General features: G+C 40.7%; 1 protein-coding gene across 1 annotated transcript; it reads right to left on the bottom strand.

Moving 5' to 3' along the window:
- Positions 1 to 7: 7 nt before the first annotated feature.
- Positions 8 to 11802, bottom strand: onecutl (one cut domain, family member, like). The gene is made up of 3 exons (XM_021559144.2): positions 11448 to 11802; positions 9631 to 11014; positions 8 to 4239 (listed from the first exon to the last, which is right to left on the bottom strand). Exons 2-3 carry the CDS (start codon positions 10664 to 10666, stop codon positions 3929 to 3931), a joined length of 1347 nt encoding a protein of 448 aa, XP_021414819.1. The 5' UTR covers positions 10667 to 11014; positions 11448 to 11802; the 3' UTR covers positions 8 to 3928.
- Between the last annotated feature and the right edge of the window lie 7161 nt (positions 11803 to 18963).

Here is an 18963-nt window from a genome sequence, read left to right as displayed (position 1 = left end):
AACTAAATTGGGTTACAAATGAGTCATTTTAATTTTTTGGTGCAACATCACAACAAACAATTTCACATGAGGTATTCAAAGGGATTCTCTTTAGTTGTTACAAAATGTCCCACCATGATTGACATTTAAAGTGTTGTGTTTTAAGCCTTTGGTTGGTTAGCCACATTCATTAGTTAGTCTAACACATGGACGAGAATGGCACGATAAGTATGGTGGGTGAGTCCTAGTTTAGGAACCCAGACACAAACCCATGTCAAATACAATATTTCCCTCAATTTGGCCTTGTTAAAGCTTTTGAATTGAGTCATTTATTCCTGCTTCCAACAGTGGGATCAAACAGTATTTCAAATACACTAACATATTGGAAAAGGGGTAATGGTTTTACAAATGTGAAAAAATAGCTTTAGTCTCCTCTTGACCTTTTGTTTTTGGTTGAACTCTTGATTCTTGGGCTTTCATAACTGTTACAGTAAGTCACATGATTCTAGTTTGGTACAAGGAATAGGCGACGTTGATTACAGCAAGATCCTCCTTGCCTGGATTGTCACCTACTTTTTTGGTCTTGAAAATGATTATAAACAGATTATTGGTAAGTATGACTTCTGTAGTACACTGGACTACGCTTTGGCTGGATGGGGCTTGGTTGCTCCTGTAACAGATTGATTCCAGCACATTTGGTTTTGAAAAAGCATGAGAGACAGTTGGACAGACAGATAGACAGAAAGGATGGAATCTTTGGTTAAGAAACTTATTTGCCACACAACATCTCACACAGTTGAGGTAGATGGGTAAGTATTCATGTACACAGGGGGACAAAGGGAACACTGGGGTTACGGAGTCCAAATACTTCCTCTACAGTCACAACTTCATGTCAATCTCTCAGTTCCAACTTCAAATGCTGAACCTAAAAATAATGTGCTACTTAACTCATCTCACTGGACTTCACTATCTTTGGATTTCTGGTGTACTAATTAAGATGGAATGATAACCCCACGTATAGTACAAAAACAATATCAGGGGGTATCCATGCATATTCAGTTATACTTTGGTATATAATGTACCTGTGTTTTTAAGCCCCAGAAGAGCTTGAAAACATTGTCGACTAAGATGTCCTTTAATCTAGAGAGACATTTCTTTATGATCCACTAGGGGGTGCAACAGGCTAAATTGATGACAGACCATCTGCAATGGTCTTATCAACTCTCCATTCAAAGGAGAGATCTCTCCTCAGGTAAAACAGAGCAGAGAATGACTGTGAAGTCTCTCTCCCATTTGAAGGCAGACTCTATTCTAAAATATGGGCAGCGGGAAAATAATAAAGGTGTCATGGGGACCTATTCTATTGTCTTTGATAGAACACCACATGACAAGCTAGAAAACAAGGAACATCAAAATTGGTAGGGGTTTTCATGTTCCCTGCACCAGACTGGCCCCCTCCCTTGGTCCCAGCATGCTTACAATTGTTGCTCATTAAACTTTAATTCTACTCTATTGTGCCCTTCCACCCCCTCTCCCAAAACATTGCACCCTGTTCAGGGGTGATTCAGCCACTTCTCTGATCTCCCCGCCCCCTTTGAATACCCCTAAACCCACGGGTCTGGCCAGGAGCAGACCCTTAGACCAGATACGCAGAGAGGAGACGGATGAAAAAGGCTCCCTTTGAAGTCTGCAAAAGTCGATGGCCTCTTTCATGACCGCCCATCTTTCAAGTGCACGCTGTGAAGGGGCCCCGACAACACGCCCCTCCCAAGGTTAAAGACAGGAGAGGTGCACGCTAGCTGGTGGACAAGCTATCCCTCTCCACTACCCAACAAAGCAAAACCGAGAACACGCTAGAGGAGCCTGTGGAACTGAGAAGACTGGCAGAAGGGATGAGTCTGGAGGATGGTGAAATCACATTGAGCAGGACATAGACAGGAGCGTGTGCACTGCAGCAAGGGGAGTCACTGCTATGCAAACCCCAGGAAGATGCACAGCATGCATGTTTCCATGGGGACTCAAAGGATTCACACTTAAGAGCCTGAAAAGCTCTGTAAGTGCATCCCTGGACTCTCCAGACACTCTGCCGAATGATGTTTGAACACAATTTTACAAGCAACTTGTGAACCTATGAGATGTCACATTACCACAACATTCAAACAAGCTTAGTCTTGGCATAAGACCTGACCACAGAGACATTTGCCAATAGTAAAGAAATCCCCATTATTCTACAAAACAAAGGCCTTAAAGAGAGAGATACGTAACATCACTGGGAGTCGGGGGAGAGGAAAGGGGTTTAGGCCATACATTCAGGGAGGACAATCTTAATCTTTGGTATTACGATGGGATTCTACAACTAAAAGTGCCCATCAGAAAAAAATTATGTTTCACACAGACATACAAAGCATTATTAAATAAATACTTACAGTATATAGATAGCATAAATAAACAACCAAATAAATAGAGAGAAACAAAAGAAAAACAATAAATACAGAAATGCAGTAATAAATACATTGATCAGTTCAGCAATGGCATTTTAAATTCTTGCTCCAATGAAACTGGTTATAAAGAGGCATGTTAAAACCGTCCCTCGAGGAACTAAAATGACCTTGGTGTACGTAGCAGGACTGGAACAACAACTCATACTTCCATTGGATTTCTATAAATAGAGCAATGTGCTTGAAATCTGTACAAAAGGGCTGAAAGAATCACATTCCTCCATTTTCCAGGCGTCTGTAAAAAAAGATTTGCAATGGAGCCGAGGTTTGTTCAGTTAAGTGTTTTGAAACATGAGTGGAAAAAATACTACACCATTACTATACATTGTGTTACAAGTACTTCTTTCCATTGCGTCCGTCGTGTTCAAAGTGTTTTGGTTGAGTCAAAATGGCTACAGAGCTTTTGTGTGTTAGGTCAGTCAATGTCTTAAAGCTGGAGGGTTGCATCAAAAAGTCTCTGACTTGGCATCCCTTGAAATTCTGCCCTTATTTACTGATTCTGTCCCGATTTAAAGTGAGACACACCAAGGTTGCTCCTTGAAAACTGTGATTCATTCAAGCTGGAACCGTTGTCAAGAAGTGTAAAATAAAAGTCAAGGTTCTCGTGACAGGTAATGATTGAAAACGGAGAATCGTAGAGAGAGAAATAACCTCCTGATCATCCAGAGAGTTCTGCAGTCCTGCGAACCATGTTATATGGGAACACATGCCGCATTCTTTAGAAAACGTGATGGAGCTCTGATTTTGTCACAATCCCCATGTTATTCTCCGTGACCTTCGTCTTGACTCCTCAGAGAAACAAAGGACATAAGATGGAGATCTGTCGATGTAACGGGTGGTGAAAATTTGAATTAGGGGTGTTATGCAATGCAGTGATGCCTCTTGATTTCTCTTTCTACTAAGGGAGATAAAATTAGCCCTGAGGGCAAAAAAAAGTCCTGATTATTAATAGCCTCATAACCATATTATTCCGTGTGTCATAATAAAAAATAAAAAAATGCATTTTTAACTCTGGATTGTTGGAAAACGACCCGTAAGTAAGCATTTCACTGTTAGTCTACACCTCTTGTTAACGAAGCATGTGGCAAATGAAATTGTATATGATTTCATAACCTACCATATTCAAATTGAATGTGATGAAATTAAAGAAATCAAGGGTTCTCACTGTTACCCTCTTAAAATTTGAATAAACTATTCACCCACGACCATTCAAATTATAGGAACTTGTCTCATACAAGTTCTCATATTATTCTGGGTATCACCCCTTCAATATCAAGGAGTGATCAACTTTGGTTTGAAATGCTCTGTGATAACTCTTCATAAAAACTAAACTACGCCAACTCCATCACTCCCTCTAATAACGAGGAGTACATTATTACGCCTGATCTCTACCTAGACCAGTCTATGTGCCCTCTGCTGCCACGACGCCCACCCAGCCCACCTCTATCCCATCAGGCCGTGCTGCAGGACACGGCGGAGGAGGACACGCTGGAGCCCGAGGAGCCTGTGGAGGAGGGGCGGCCCTCTTCCGCCCACTTGTTGACGTTGCGGCGTCGGGCGTTCATGAAGAAGTTGCTGACGGTGGAGAGCTCCAGGCCCAGCTGCTGGGAGATGGTGACCTGGAGGTCCTTGGCTGGCCGGTGGTTCTCCCGGAAGATGGCCAATAGGGTACGCCTCTGGAGGTCCGTGAACACCAGCCTGGTGCGCTTGGGGCCCTGGTTGCGCTCCAGTTTACTCTGCTCCTGCTCCTTCCGCTTGCAAGCTGTAGGCAGAAGAAGTAGAAAAATGGGTTAGCTAAAACAGACTGGCTAGCTAACTAGGACAAATGGATTAGCTGAGAGAAAGTGGATTTCTTGAAGGAAAACAGATTAGCTAAGCAAGTTTGATTCGCTAAAAGAGATGAATCAGCAACTTGTTTCACTGCACAGTTGGTAAAGTAAACCTAATCCACCAGAAATCAAGACATTAGGCTGTCACACTGTTACTAGTAGGACACTCAACTTGGATAAATGCTTACTAGACAACAAGACTAGGCCTAAAAATAATTGTTGTCATGGACATTATCCCCCACCAGCAAAGAAAAAACATAAAATAGTCTACAGATAAATAACAAATAAAGAAGTTGTTCTAGGCACACATTTCATTTTTTACTGAATAGGTCAACATTGACATTTGAGTCATTTAGCAGACACTCTTATCCAGATTAGTTAGTGCGTTCATCTTCAGATAGCTAGGTGGGACAACCACATATCTCAGTCATAGCAAGTATATTTTTCCTCAATAAAGTGGCTAACAGCAAAGTCTGTGCTAGTGGGGGGGGAGTAAAGTGTGAGTGTTAGTTCACGAAAGGCAAATGCAGTGTACACGTCACTGGGCTAGTCTGCTCTGTTTTCTGTTGGCATGTGCAGACCTGTGACAGGTCAGTGCGCCTGAGTGACACCTGACCTGTGTGTGGTGGGAAAATTAGGTTAACTAGCGCATGTACATTAGCAAATGGGGAGTTTTCAGAATTAGCCTACGCTAGACTAGAGCATGAAATAAAATGCCAATTTTACCTACTGCACAACAACACTGGCTTCTTCAATCGGCCTACCTGCAGTTCTGGCTTATGTTGTTGCTATTACTGACTATCAAAGGTTTGTTTAATAATTACTGTTACAGTTTTACCTAAACATTTTCACACATTTACTGGTAAGACTCGGCTACAATTGCGCTTTGCTTTCATTTCGAATTTCAGTTCGACTAAATTCCAAGTCGTTGTTTTCCATTTACACTTATCCAGGACAGAGGACGGAGATGTAGCAATGGGGGCAGAGGCTACCATTCTACAGGAATAACAGACGTTTTCCAAGGCAAAAAAGAGAAGCCAACTTGAGGCAGGCAAAATTGGCCATGCCAACCTAATAGCATCCAAATGTAGACATAACAAGCATTTTTTGCAGTAAAATCCCTAAAGTATTTTTGCATTAGGATGGTAAATGACTGTCTATGTGCAAGTCTGTGCATCATTCACAGGAGGGTGAAAAGTGCTTATGCGATTCACACACAATTGCAGTCCGAGATCATAGTATACAGCATCCAGTGGAGTCCTCATAAGGAAAAAGAACATCATGTCTGAGAGAAAATGCAGTAATTGCTATATATATTGTTCAATGTTTACATGTAGCCTAATTAGAGTGTTGAGAGAAAACGGTATAGGCTATGGCCTGTGTCTGCAGTGCATCCATGTGAGGATTAGACAATACAAAGTGTAGGGGCTACTCTGCCCACAACTAAACATTTGACCACATATACAAGTAGGCCTACAATAGTGTTTACTGGAAACACTACACCCACCGTTGTCTTTGTAAATGAAGACAGCCCCCCACCCCCCCTTCCTTCTTCCTCCTTTTCCCTCCTCTTCCCCGCTGACTTGTCTTAGTGGACACTCCAACATCATTTGTTTCTCATAAAAGTCATTTACATGAGGCGGAGAGAGTGAGTGATAATCACTGTAGGGAGAACTCATTTATTTTCTATTAAATAGGTTACGTCAGAGAGGATTGAAACAAGCAGAGTCTGCACTGCTCCGAGTGTTCAGAAGCCCTAAGTGGACTAAAACATATTTGGGTGACTCTTGTAATTACCTAAATGCACACTTTTAAGACGTCTCAATCAGCAGCGTGTGGTTGCATTGCTTTTTTGCTGATGGTGAGGGTCTTTTTAAAGCGTAAGCAGTGACACACCACACACACACACAGCGAGGCTGCCCCCAGTCTCAAAAAAAGGCGCTGAGATGTTCAATAGATAGATTGGCTTACTGTATATCTCCCCATTGAAAATCATCTCACACATTGAGGGTTGATAGGCCTAATATTTGCTGTAAACCCACAGTAGTGCAAACGATAAACAGCAATTCAAAGACAATTTATACATATTTTATAATTAGGACATTTATTAGCAGTGCCATTATAACGACGGCATTTCAAATTTACTAGCCTATAGCTGAGGTCTAGTTTAGCAAATGTGAATGTTGTGCCTTAATACATTGTGCTGTAATTCCCACTGTATATTTACTCTGAATCATTATCTGAAGGAAATGTTAGACTCTGCGATGCCTAACCTCTTGTCAACTTGAGATTACAGGGCCTGTTAGCTTTTAGGCATCTACAGCTCATTTACATTTCTGAGAGTTATCGAACCATGTCTCATTAAAATCTGAACGGCCTGAAATTTCAGAAACATGTCAATATTACCACAACTAAAATATATAGGTTTTCCCTACTGCTACATGTTTTACTGGCATTATATATTCTTACCGTGTCAATACGAAGACTGCAGCTATAGAACCCATACTGCCCTGTGCTCAGAAACACATTGTAATGAAAGCAATGACATGAAAGTAGTGGTTAGTTTGCTTGTACTGTGGAATTATGGGTTGTTGGAGGAGTCAGGGTGTCCTACACCTCCTTTTTTCCTCTGCCCCTCCATCCTATCCTTTTCTCCCTCCCTGGCTGGCGATCATAACGCCAGCCATTAAGTAAATGCTTCCTTATACTGTAATCATGTGTAAAAGGCTTGCAATTACCATGTTATAAATCCCTGGCACTGGGGCTACTCCTGGAGACATAAATATTCCCCTATAGGCTTCTTATGATCGTGGGAACAGCCCCTGATCATGATGTATGCCCTTGTCTCGTGTTGCTGAAACGTGATCGAAAGCCCTTTCCCTACCCCCCGGCGTCTGAACCTCCACCCCCCTCCTAGCCGACCCCCTCCCTGTCTCCCCCCTCCAGCCCCAGCCCACCCCCTGCTGATTTCTTGGGCCAGGGGCTGATAGAAATTATTGATTAAATCTGTGCAGCTCAGACTCCTCGACCCATAGAGGCTGGTTAACCCCTTCTGTGCCAGAATGGGGAGCTGCAACAACCCGATAAAAACAACATTGTTTGTTTGGGAGACTGGGCTGTTAAAACCACAAATGTTTATATGCAAATGTTTCCCTTGTGACATTTGAGCTAGGATAACTGAACTGAATATAGCAGCGTATATACAGTGGATTGGCTTCATAGCTTTCATTACTGGGGGATGGCGCAGCCACTGGACCTGAGACATAAACCGCATTGACCTTTCTTATTAATTTAGACCTTCAGTCAAGGGCTTCAGCCATCATCTTTAAAGTTAGGTTCCCTGATCCCTCGCGACTGAAAGTGTTCAAGCACCACAGTGTGGTCTTTAGCTGCACCCTGCCTTCTTCTCTGACTAAAGCTTGATTGCCTCCTCCACAGCCTGTGGTTGGCCTGAAGATGCATCTAATATACAGTGCCAGAGAGCATAAGACACTAAACAGGAGAAAGAAAAAATAACCTTCTCCATGTAAGTGTTTCAGAATGTCTCCACATTAAAGAGGAATATTAAAAGACGATGACATTACATAATCAGGTCCACCATTTATCCTAAAGCTTTGCATAATAAACAAAATTCTCGAGGGAAGATAACTGGCATGATAAAAAATAAACATGGAGAGCTGGCTGAGACACTGACATGCTGAAGGAGCTGATGGGTATTTAAGGAAGTGCTGCATTAAGGTAGATCATCTTAAAACTTGAGGCGTGACGGAAAGAACACTTGAGCTATCTTCAGACGAGGGAGCACAGGGCACTGTGCATTCTAATTCCTGTCTCGATCTGCCGATGCGGTCGAGGTGTGTGTGGGCATGGCGTGCTGCTCTTTCCCATGGAAATCAATAGAGGCTTGTAATTAAACAAAAGGGGGTTGGCTGGGAAGGGAAAAACAACCCCCTCAGAAAGTAGGTTATTTAGAAAAGTGCAGAGCTGTCCAAATTGTGCCTTTGCCATTAACTAAATATGCAAGTTTAGACTGTGTGGGGGAGAAACGTTGTCAAATGTTAGTACGCTTGCAATACATCCCCCATGTAAGCTCTTTCATTTTTTTATGACTAGGATTGATCTGCTCCTTGAATTTTGAGCAGTGAGTCGTGAAAAAAAATCTATGACCGTTGAGGTAAAATAACAAGAATACTGCAAGATAATCCAAATTGTTGGGTCATCTATCATAAAAAGGTGGTGTTTCCACAAAATGAAGAAAAAAATGATCATGTTTACAGATGGCACAACACCTCAGTGGCAGGGGGAAACATGTCCTCCTTGCACAATAACACTGCTTCAAGTCAAGATTGGATGCATTGAAGACAACATAACATGTCACATAACAGAAACTCTGTAAATCTAAACAAGATAATTCATCACTTGCAACTGGGTGGAGTATGATTAGTGGAACATTTTGTCAAACTGAGGATGTACACATGTGTTCAGAGAGCTAAACAATCAAAGATCAATAATTGTAAGAGGATTGCAAGAGTGCACAACCATTACGTATGAGCCCTATTGCGCTTTTGGGCTTAATCAGTTGGGCTGCTGACAGATAGTGAAAAGCTGTGATCAACTGTGCTTGCTTACACAGCTCGCAGACCCCTGCCAACATATACACACTCCTCTCAGCCCATATCATATTACTGTGTTCACTTGGATCTCTTTCTGTGCTTCATGTATCAGATGGGTTCTCAGTCTCCATGGAGTGACAACACTGTAACACAGCGCTGCATATTGTGCTATCTTCTTCAGTGCATATCCGCAAAGAATATCAAATGTCAACCAAATCATGTCCTGCTTTTTAAAAATACATATTTTTTTTCATAATGTTGTTTTAACTTGTACTCCCATTTCACAAATATTCATTTTATTTTTCTAAGATATGGGGATTTCAAATTAAGTTTGGGTGAAAGCACAAGTGTATGTTTCCACAACAGAAACAACATTTCCTAACTATCTCCCCAACTCTTAACTTCAGGCATGCACAAACAAATAGTGTTTTATGGTGGTTTTATGGCAGGTTTCACCAACAATAATCCTTGTAATTATGGTCTCCATGGTTCATTTAAGAAGGGAAAATGTCCATTCTGCTCCTTGAATGCTTTGTAACATGTATTTTGTGAGAGTCCTAAAATGTGAAAGGCATGACCGTACAAACTATGGACCTATCATTCAAATCTACCCTTTAGGAACATAGGAAAGGCACAACTAGTTTTTCATTCCTCTGAGCAGCAGTTGGATTTTTGGAGAAAAACATGGAGAGAAATGGAAAGAGATCTTACCTTCCAGCCGCAGTGAGGCCATCCTTTGAAACTCGGGCTCCTGCAGCCAGCGGGACATCCTCTTGAAGGTCTCGCGACCAGACTTGAGCTTGCCCCAGGGCTTGGGGTTCCTTAGGAGGTCAGACAGAGTGCCCTGTGACCTACACAGCACCCTCTCTGCAAAGATGGCCTGGGGGATGCTGTACCTCTTCAGCTCAGTGATGATCCTCTGGGCCACATCCCTGGTGTCGATCTCCTCTCCAGCCCCTCCACCTCCACCGCCCTGGGAGCTGGGCAGCATGCCCTCACTGCTGGGCGAAGAGGACGAGGAGTGGGAGAGCTCCCCGGCCTTTGAGGACTGCTGGCTGGGGTGGTGGTGTTGGTAGTGCTGACTGTAGATGTGAGGATGGTGGCTGGGCGCGTGTTGGTGAGTCTCCATCTTGTTCAGCTGATGGCTGACCGACGAGTCGCCGCCCAGCCCTGAAGGGGACATCTCCCTGCCGAAGTCCGCCGTCCTGCAGAAGATGTTGCCCCCATGGACCTCGTAACCACTTGGAAGCATCTGGCCACCATTGCCGTTGGGGCTGTTTCCCAGGCTCCCATAACCGTGCATGGGTGTCCCCAAGCCAGAGCCTGTAGAAGGTGGCGAAAGGCTCTGTGTCATCCCCAGATCTTTGCCGTAAGGGTTGTAGAAGTTGCCACCCAAGCCTCTGTCCTCGCGCATGAGAGTAAAGCTCCCGATGACATTGCTGACCGGCAGGCAGGGATGGTGGTGGTGATGGTGGTGGTGAAATTTGTCATCGAAGGGCTGCAGGGGGGTTAGTGTGGTGTACGTGCTGCCACAGCTAGATGGAGCATCTCCTCCATAGCCCAGGGCTGACATGGAGTGGTCGAAACCTGGAGGTCGGTGCTCATGCTCCAGGGACATGGAGTGCCCCCCAAGGGAGGGCCTGGGGAAAGCAGCTGAAAGGTCCCGTGAATGCAGCATCGCTCTGCCATCCTGACTATGGAGCTCAGAGTGGATTTGGACAGACATCTCCCCTAGACTTCCATCCATTTTGAATTCAGTTAATTGACCTTTTTTTCTATCTTTATGGTGTTGTTTCAGTAGCCTAGTTGTTGTTTAACAGTAGCCTAACAGTCTGGATGGCTCTTCTTCTGTTGCACAATACTATGGATTTATCGATTTCTGAATGGATTGATTTATGAGCTTCTATACGGTCTAATTAATTATCTGATAACAACTTAAGTAGTATCTTTAAACTCCTTCAAACTCCAGGAAATCAAGTGTGAAGCAGCGTCAGTAAGATTAACTATCACATTATTTGGATTTGTGCTACAACACTCTTCTCATCCTTTCTTTGGGGCTCAACTGTGTTCCTCCGCAGAATCGTCGCTCTTTTGCCTGCGGGAGATCAAATGTTTACTCGTCTGTATTTTAGTTATAGCCTGCTCATGCAACAGTGACGTCTAAGCTATTGTAGACAATAACCACAGTCACAAGCATTTCAAACATTAAGAGTATTTTTTCATTCCTTCGAGAGCCGATCAATGCATATGTAACACACACAAAAAAAGATGTCAAGATGTCTTCACAGGCAAATCCACTTTTACAAATGCCTCTCAAATGCCTCTCATGCAAAGTTCTGAATACTCGATGAGGGCGCACACGATTATTTGGACATTAACGTGCGTCATGCTTGTATATTTCTCAACACAACACGGACAACGAATGGTGGTTACATGTTCTATTTAGGAAATGTCTGAGCATTTAAGTTGTTTTGAGATATAACGACACCAAAAATAGATATGTGGCCTCATAATTGTATTATTCCTACCTTATTCCGTTATATGAGCGCATCCGCGTCTGTTGTCGGTCCTCTGCATCTCTCCGATTGTGTCGCTTGTCTCTTGTCTTCCAGCCTGTCCGCGCAGATTCACACAATTGGTCAGATGCATGGAGGGATGCTTCACACAATAAAACAAGAGGCCAAACAATTGGCGGTTCGGTATACGTCGTCCTTTCCCTGTCCTTTCGTATTTTTTAAAGTCAAACGTCCAACTGTAGCCTCGCTCTTCTCTACCTAGCAGCTCTCCTCTTTTTCTTTCATTATCTCGTGAGATTTTCCTCCTCTTCCCTCAGCCTGCTACTTCATCGATTTCAGCCCCACCAACTCTTTCGCTTCTCTTCCTCCCCCCGCTCACACTCGCTCCTTTCAGTAGGCTACGTCACAGTCTTAAAAATCTGACAGATGTGCAATGAAATTCCAACTCCAATTAACCCTTTCGCTTCGGCCAACGTCTCCAGGGAGGGGGCAGGGTTTGACCAACTAGGTGAAGACGAACCCTTTCTCACAACCCCCAATTTAAGCCTTTTTATCTAATAGCATGCAGAGATTATGAATTTTGCGAACATCCTGACCATGGTTCAGCTATTTAATTCACCTGATTCTGGACTGCAACGGTTAGGCTACTGTAGCTCACTGAGATAGCTTACTGTGTTGTGCTTTTGTGTCCATCCATGCTACACAAACCTATTATTATCTTTAGCCTGACGACGGACTGCAGATTTAACTGTAAACAATTGTTTGTGTCCATATTTTCCTTTATTATTATTATTATTATTACTAGTAGTGGTAGTAGTAGTAGTAGTAGTAGTAGTAGTAGTAGTAGTAGTGGTTGAATTCCTATTATTATTGTGTGATTATTATTATAGTACCCGGTTACTATTATTATTAGGCATATTGTCCTATTAATAATAACAAAAGTTATTAGTCATGAATATGCAATTATAAGAATCGCATTACAGTCTTATTGGCTATTGAAAATATATTTATATTGAGTACATGGTGTAGACTCTCACCACCCATTTCGGAATACCTAAATCTGCATCTCTCCATAGGGCTCATCTGAATTATATTATAATGTCCTCCTGCTTTAAAGCTTTTTTTGCTTTTTTTCTTATTTTGGCGATTTGAGGGAAATGTAAATCCAACCTCTTACACATAAACGTTGTCAAGTGACACGCTTGTAACTGATTCATTTAGGGAACCTCTTAATCAGCACTCAAACCACGGTTGAGCAGGCCCGTTGACACCAGATTGCGTACTTCAATCTGTAGTTCTAAACAAGATCAATGAGGCCATTCGTTTAAATGCGACCTTTTTACATAAGATACTCGACCTATAGCAGATATTGCTCTGGCTTTTCATTTAACAGCACATATTTGGTGAGTCCACTGTGTGTGTGTTCGTGTTCGTGTGCGTGTGCGTGTGCGTGTCAGATCGAGAGATTTGGGAGTTGAGAGAAGGAGATGTGGTTGATACTAGGCATACTAATCATATCTAACTGTCAGTTTAATTTTCAGAGATGAGCAATTCTGGCTTTTCAAAAAATTCCGTGTGCGGTGGGACCGATGCCTTCCCGGAGCAGATGCTGCCCTATCGATCCGCGCCGAGAAAGCCTGGATGGTGAGATACATGTATGGATAGCAAGTAGCTGGAGGTAAAATGGTCAGCAGCTACAGAGCGAAAATAAAAAGGTCTTTTAGGAGGTCGGGGTGAAAGTTCACCTTCTGTGGCTGGAAAACTCGAGTAGGCATGCTGACACCCGAGCTTCAGCACTCAGACGCTCGCTGCCCTGGAGTATGTGGCCCTCAACTTCGCGTCATATCCGCATTAACAATACATGTAATTGACAGAAAGACAAACAGTAGGCTACTGTTTTTATTTTTGTCAACTCCTCACATTGATTAAGATTATACGAAAATAACACCAGGCTATTCTCGACGAAATCAAAAAGAGGCTGTCCGGTTATTTCTCTCTGCCAAAAAGCAAATCAATAGCCTATATATCGTCATATGGACATTGTTTTGTTTTTGACCTATGCTGCTATCGGACTAAAACGCAAGCCTACTGTCATCTTCTTTAATGATTTTGTAAAGGCTACTGCTCACATAAAATGCTTAATTCATAGATTTTTCTCAAAATCTATCCAGTTCCCTTACCTAAATTTTATTAGCATAATAATTACATAGCCTATAGGTTTCAGAGACGGAGCTCTTGCTTTGAAGGCCTACCAAACTGGATGCCACTTTCACTTCAAATAGCACACAATACAACATTTAGCCATTTATCTAAGACACTATATTATGTTATAGGCCGATTGTAGGCTACACAGGCCTATTGCCGGCTACATATGGCTATAGCCATTATAATACCAACAATGACAAGTATCATGATGACAAGAATAAACGCGGGGATTAAAAAGATGTCACTGTATTATATTTGTTGAACATTAAAATATCAAATATCCTACCTGACGCAAATATCTGATGAGTTTAATCAGGCTATGTTGAGGCACAGATACATATATATATTTTTTTATGTTTACTCTTATCATAAGCCTATACATTGTCATTGTATCAGAGATTTCAAGTTGACCTTTTTCAGACCCACTAAAGGAGAACAGTTCCTCAATGGACGCATGATATCTGCGAGGAAGGAAAAGTAGGCCACAACTCCCTTGGTAATCTATATCTGTAAATTCATTTTCAATCTTAGTACTAGCTTCAAATCGCTCTAGACATTCATAAAAATCCGTTTTTGCTTTGCATTTTTTATTTTTTTATAAAGGACTATGTGATGCATAGCCAGCCTACAGGAAAATACATAGTCCTACCCATGAAGAGTTTCCGTCATCTTTAGGATGTATTTCTATTTCCTAATGTAGGCTAGTCAACATATCTGGCAAATGTTTTCAAATAATTGTTTGAAGCATAGGCCTATATGCTTCTATATTACACAATAGCCTACTGAGTTTGATATGAGTCTTGGGGATTGTAGCATGATGATCTTATTTGATGGTGCTTTCATCTTGAGAACCCTCATGCATTATTAAATCCGGCATGATTTCACTTGAAAACAGAGGCACTGTTCTGCGCAAATGATGGAACACATGAAACCTGAAAGCGAAACCGTGTCCAGTGCCTTGGTTGTTTACCTTCTAGCCCATAAGGGACAGGGCTTTGAGACCATGTCTGTTTCCTCTGCTTTAACCATTAAGCGAAGACTCCTTACCAGACTAACTTTTCCTCGAATCCATTGAAGATTAGGATTAAAAAAAAGTAAGCTGTGGGCCAAGTGCATGAAGATGAAATATCACACACACAAACACACACACATGTACACACACACGTACGGCTTACATTTCCATATTTACTTTTAAGCTAACCTCAAGTTTCGTACACGCACAGTGAAGATGTTATGTGTGAAAATATTAAGGCTGAACATGTGATCTGTAGGCATATTGTCTCAGAGTTATCAGATTCCCTTTTTTTATTAAGAAAACATAATTTACAATATGTATGTACTGAATAGACTAGTTGAGTCGAATACCTAATAGGCAAACCATAAAACAAGAATAAAACACAAGCCCTTGCACTATACTTCTGCCGATCACTAAGCATTCGGTTAGGCCTATTCTGCAAGAGAAACACAGAGGAACACATTCGAGGTTATTACATTTATTAACGTTTTACTCTGTATTATGAACTTTATTTATTTCATCATTATTTATGCATACCCTACTTTATGTTTATTCGTAAATGCAGCCAAACCATACAAACGTTACATGCTCTCCTGTAACAGCTTGTGATTGTTCAACAAAACCTTGCATCCAAAAGTTACTGTCCAATTTCGTTGTGTCATTATAGGCTTATGAAGGCCTATCTCACCATGTGCATGGGACAGACTAACTTTTATTTTAACGAGTTGACAAACCATACGCTAATAAACTGAACGATCTTGACATTTTTACATTGTAAAAACTATTCCAAACGTTCATTGTGCAGTCCATTGGATATATATTTTGATATACACAAAAAAATATATGTTTCCTGTTGTCTATTCTCTTACTAAATGATCACTTTCATTATACCAATTCCAGTTACACGAACTTCAGACATACATGTCTGTTACTTGAAATAGGCCAGAATGTCAAAAGTTTCAATAGTTTCAATAGTTTCAATCAAGAAAATGTCGCCAGTTTGTTGGTCTGTTTAGGCATTATGCTGTGACGTAGAGGTGTATGGATGGCATTTGGAGTTGAGTTTGGGATTTGCATAATAAATTGTAAGCTTCCTTTTACATTATGTTTATTCCAAATATATCATAAATGTTCCTATATTTGGTCACATATGGGAGTGCATTTGGCCTATAAATGGTAGACTATAGGCCTATTGGAAAAGTGTAAACTGCTAATGCCATAAATAGACTAAAGTTAGGCTATAAAGGTGATAGGCCAACTTGTAAATTGTAAATATCTATATATTTTTTTATATTGTTGTGCAATTTGTTTTTTAGTTTCAAGATAAAATGTAAATAAAGATAGCTGAATAAAAAGGTATTACGAAATAGCCTTCATTGTAACCACAGTGCTGAGAGTTTTTAAACCGCATAATCATTTTATCTAATCTAATTCTTTCTCAAACGATTAGAACTACCTCGTGCAACATTTTTTAAAGTAAGAAAATACTAATTTGTCTCTAAAATATATATATTTCGTGGTCTTTTTCTCCCCCCGAAACTGTATGACTCTTCATTTTATTGTTTTTATTTCATTGGGCCTATATTTTAATTCATTAAAGGAAAATACACCCATCAACCAATCAATAAATAAATTACTACCGTGATGCTTGATGCAAGAGAATAATCAATAATTGAATAAATTTGACTGGATTAGATTTCTAACATCAGAAAATAAAATTCTAGGCTATTGATCTATTCATCAATGAAAAGTCTGGATCATATTCGTGTAACTTACAACACAAGACAACACAGGTGTTTTTAGTTAGTCAATACATGAGTGAGTCAATAAATCCGATAGACATATAACTTTGATAATCAATTGTGGATGTACTTTTAGTTGTGGATAAAGCATACTTTAGAATTAAATCAAACGCATTGTGTTTGAAACGTCGTAAATCGCGCATTAGGCCGTTTGCTGAAGTCGTGTCAATAAAATCCATACTTCCCTTAAAAATGTGTCATCTTGGAAAGCAAACTCATATTTGCTATCCAATTATGATCCAATATTTTGATGAGATCCAAAAGACATCAACTGCGTTGAATGACAGGTTGACATCAACAGAGGCTCAACATGTAGCCCAGGGGTTCACTTAGGTGCCAAAAGAGCGCGAATGTAGGATACTTACCCATTTAGAAATTAATATTTTTGTGTTCTAAGATTTTTTATTTTATTCTAAAAGTATAGCAGCATATCTTACGTTAACTGTATTCAGTCATTCGCCTACCAATGCCAGTAATGATATCCTAAATGTCAGGGTCAGAACAACTTTGTTGTGCACTTATGATTTGATGCCTTATACTATTTTCTCTATGAACATATCTAGTAATTTGACTTTAGTTTTGACTTTTTTTTACAGTTTAATATTGAACTTAGACGTCCTATAGGCAATAGAATACGTTACACGTAGGCTATTTGTGACCTGTCAAACAATTAAAAAACATTTTGATTCAAACGCTAAATACGATAAACAATTAGCCTAAATTACTGTACTTTTGTACTTTTTTTCTCAATTAAATTAAAATAATATATTATAATACATCGTAGATAGTTTTTGCCCTAGCCTAGGCTAATAATTGAGGAGTGTCGATTTTTCGATGCATCGAGTTTTCAGATTAAGACACGTGTGTGCAGCCAGGTGCAGCTGTTGGCTAAAATGATGGCATAAATGTTATCAACATGAGGGTCTTCGATAAAACCACATTTTGAGTTGTTTTAGCTTAGTTCAGTTAACTTAGTTCGGTGTAGGTTAAGTCTTCGGTGTGTGCATGTGTGCATATTTGTTGATGTTTAGCCTAATCAATATAGGCATCTTGCATATTTACAAATATAGACCTAAAAATCACATCGCTGTTATAATTAGAATAATTACAGGAATCCATTCTTTATGTTAATGACATTATCATATTGCTAATGTTTGCTTCCCGAAAGAGGGAAAAACGATTTCATATGCAACCTTCTGCTCGAGGGGTTAGAAGGGTCGATATAGTTGCCCTTTGTTTTACTCCCTGGATCTGGTACACATCTTACATTAACTATGTAGGAGTTCTGTAAAGTTTGAACACTAGCAGTAGGCTACTCAGCAACTGACTTTCCTTGTGCAGTTTCTGCAGATGGCAACATAGGCCTGCAGGAACATATGAGTGCAGTAGCATTAAACACAGTCAAATTGGTCTCGTGTAACTAAAACCCCAATGTTGTATGAAGAAAATTGTCTCTTGTCAAAGTTAATGTGAAATAAATATTGCCTTTAGGTCATGGTTGCAATCTCACCTTATTCCTCTTGGTCAATAAAATATTTAGAGCCATCTTTAAAGCCACAGTCTGGGATTTGGGATGCTGTTCACCAGTCATTTAATGAGCTTAAAGGCCCAATGCAGCCGTTTTGTATCAATCTCAAATCATTTCTGGGTAACAATATTAGTGACTTACTGTAATATATTATAATGGGCAAAGCTTTTTAGCAAAAAACTCTTTCTCAAGCAAGAATTTAGCTAGAACTGTCTTGAAGTGGTCTGATTGGGGAGGGGGAAACTGAAAACTATCTGTTATTGGCAGAGAGGTTTGGAACCCTCTTTCTTATTTGTCTATTATCTATTATTATTTGTCTGGAAACCAATTTATGATGTCACCATGGAAAGCCCATACTCCCACCCTGTCACAGTTCTTGTTTCTCGAGCACTGTGTGAATTTGAGAGGGGTTACATTTCCCTAATCCCATCCCTCAGCTGTATATCAAAACAACTGTCAGGGACCTCGTTTTGTTTGTTTTTCAAATCCCAGAATATAGTTTTATAGAATCTATGCATAGTACCTAGTGAAATTATTCTAAAAATAACTATGTAGGATTCTTCTACAATAAATCTAATAGAATATCAGAAAATATTCTGATTGCGCAACACCACGTTTCACTGCAACCTATTGCGACGAATGCCTTTTGATTGTCTTGATTGTCAACTATGTTGATGCAAAATGTTTTGGTTCTTGCGCATTGTATTTTATTTTCTATTCTACTTTATAGTTCAACAGATTTGATTCCAAAGCAAGCTAACATGAACACCCCCTCTCCCCCTCTTTCTTCCTGACCCCCCCCTTCTCTCGCTTCTCTTCTCTCTCTATCCCTCTCTCTTCTCTCTCTCTCTCTCTGTCTCTCTCTGACTATCTCTCTCTCTCTCAATTCAATTCTCTCTCTGCCTCTAATGCTCTCTCTCTCCCCCCTCACACACACACACTCACACAAACAAACCCTGCCGTTCTATCATCTCCCTC

This window comes from Oncorhynchus mykiss, chromosome 2, assembly GCF_013265735.2.
Source record: "Oncorhynchus mykiss isolate Arlee chromosome 2, USDA_OmykA_1.1, whole genome shotgun sequence".
NCBI classification, from domain to species: domain Eukaryota; kingdom Metazoa; phylum Chordata; class Actinopteri; order Salmoniformes; family Salmonidae; genus Oncorhynchus; species Oncorhynchus mykiss.
Note: the sequence above shows the minus strand (reverse complement) of the source record. Positions and strands in the feature narration are given on the sequence as shown.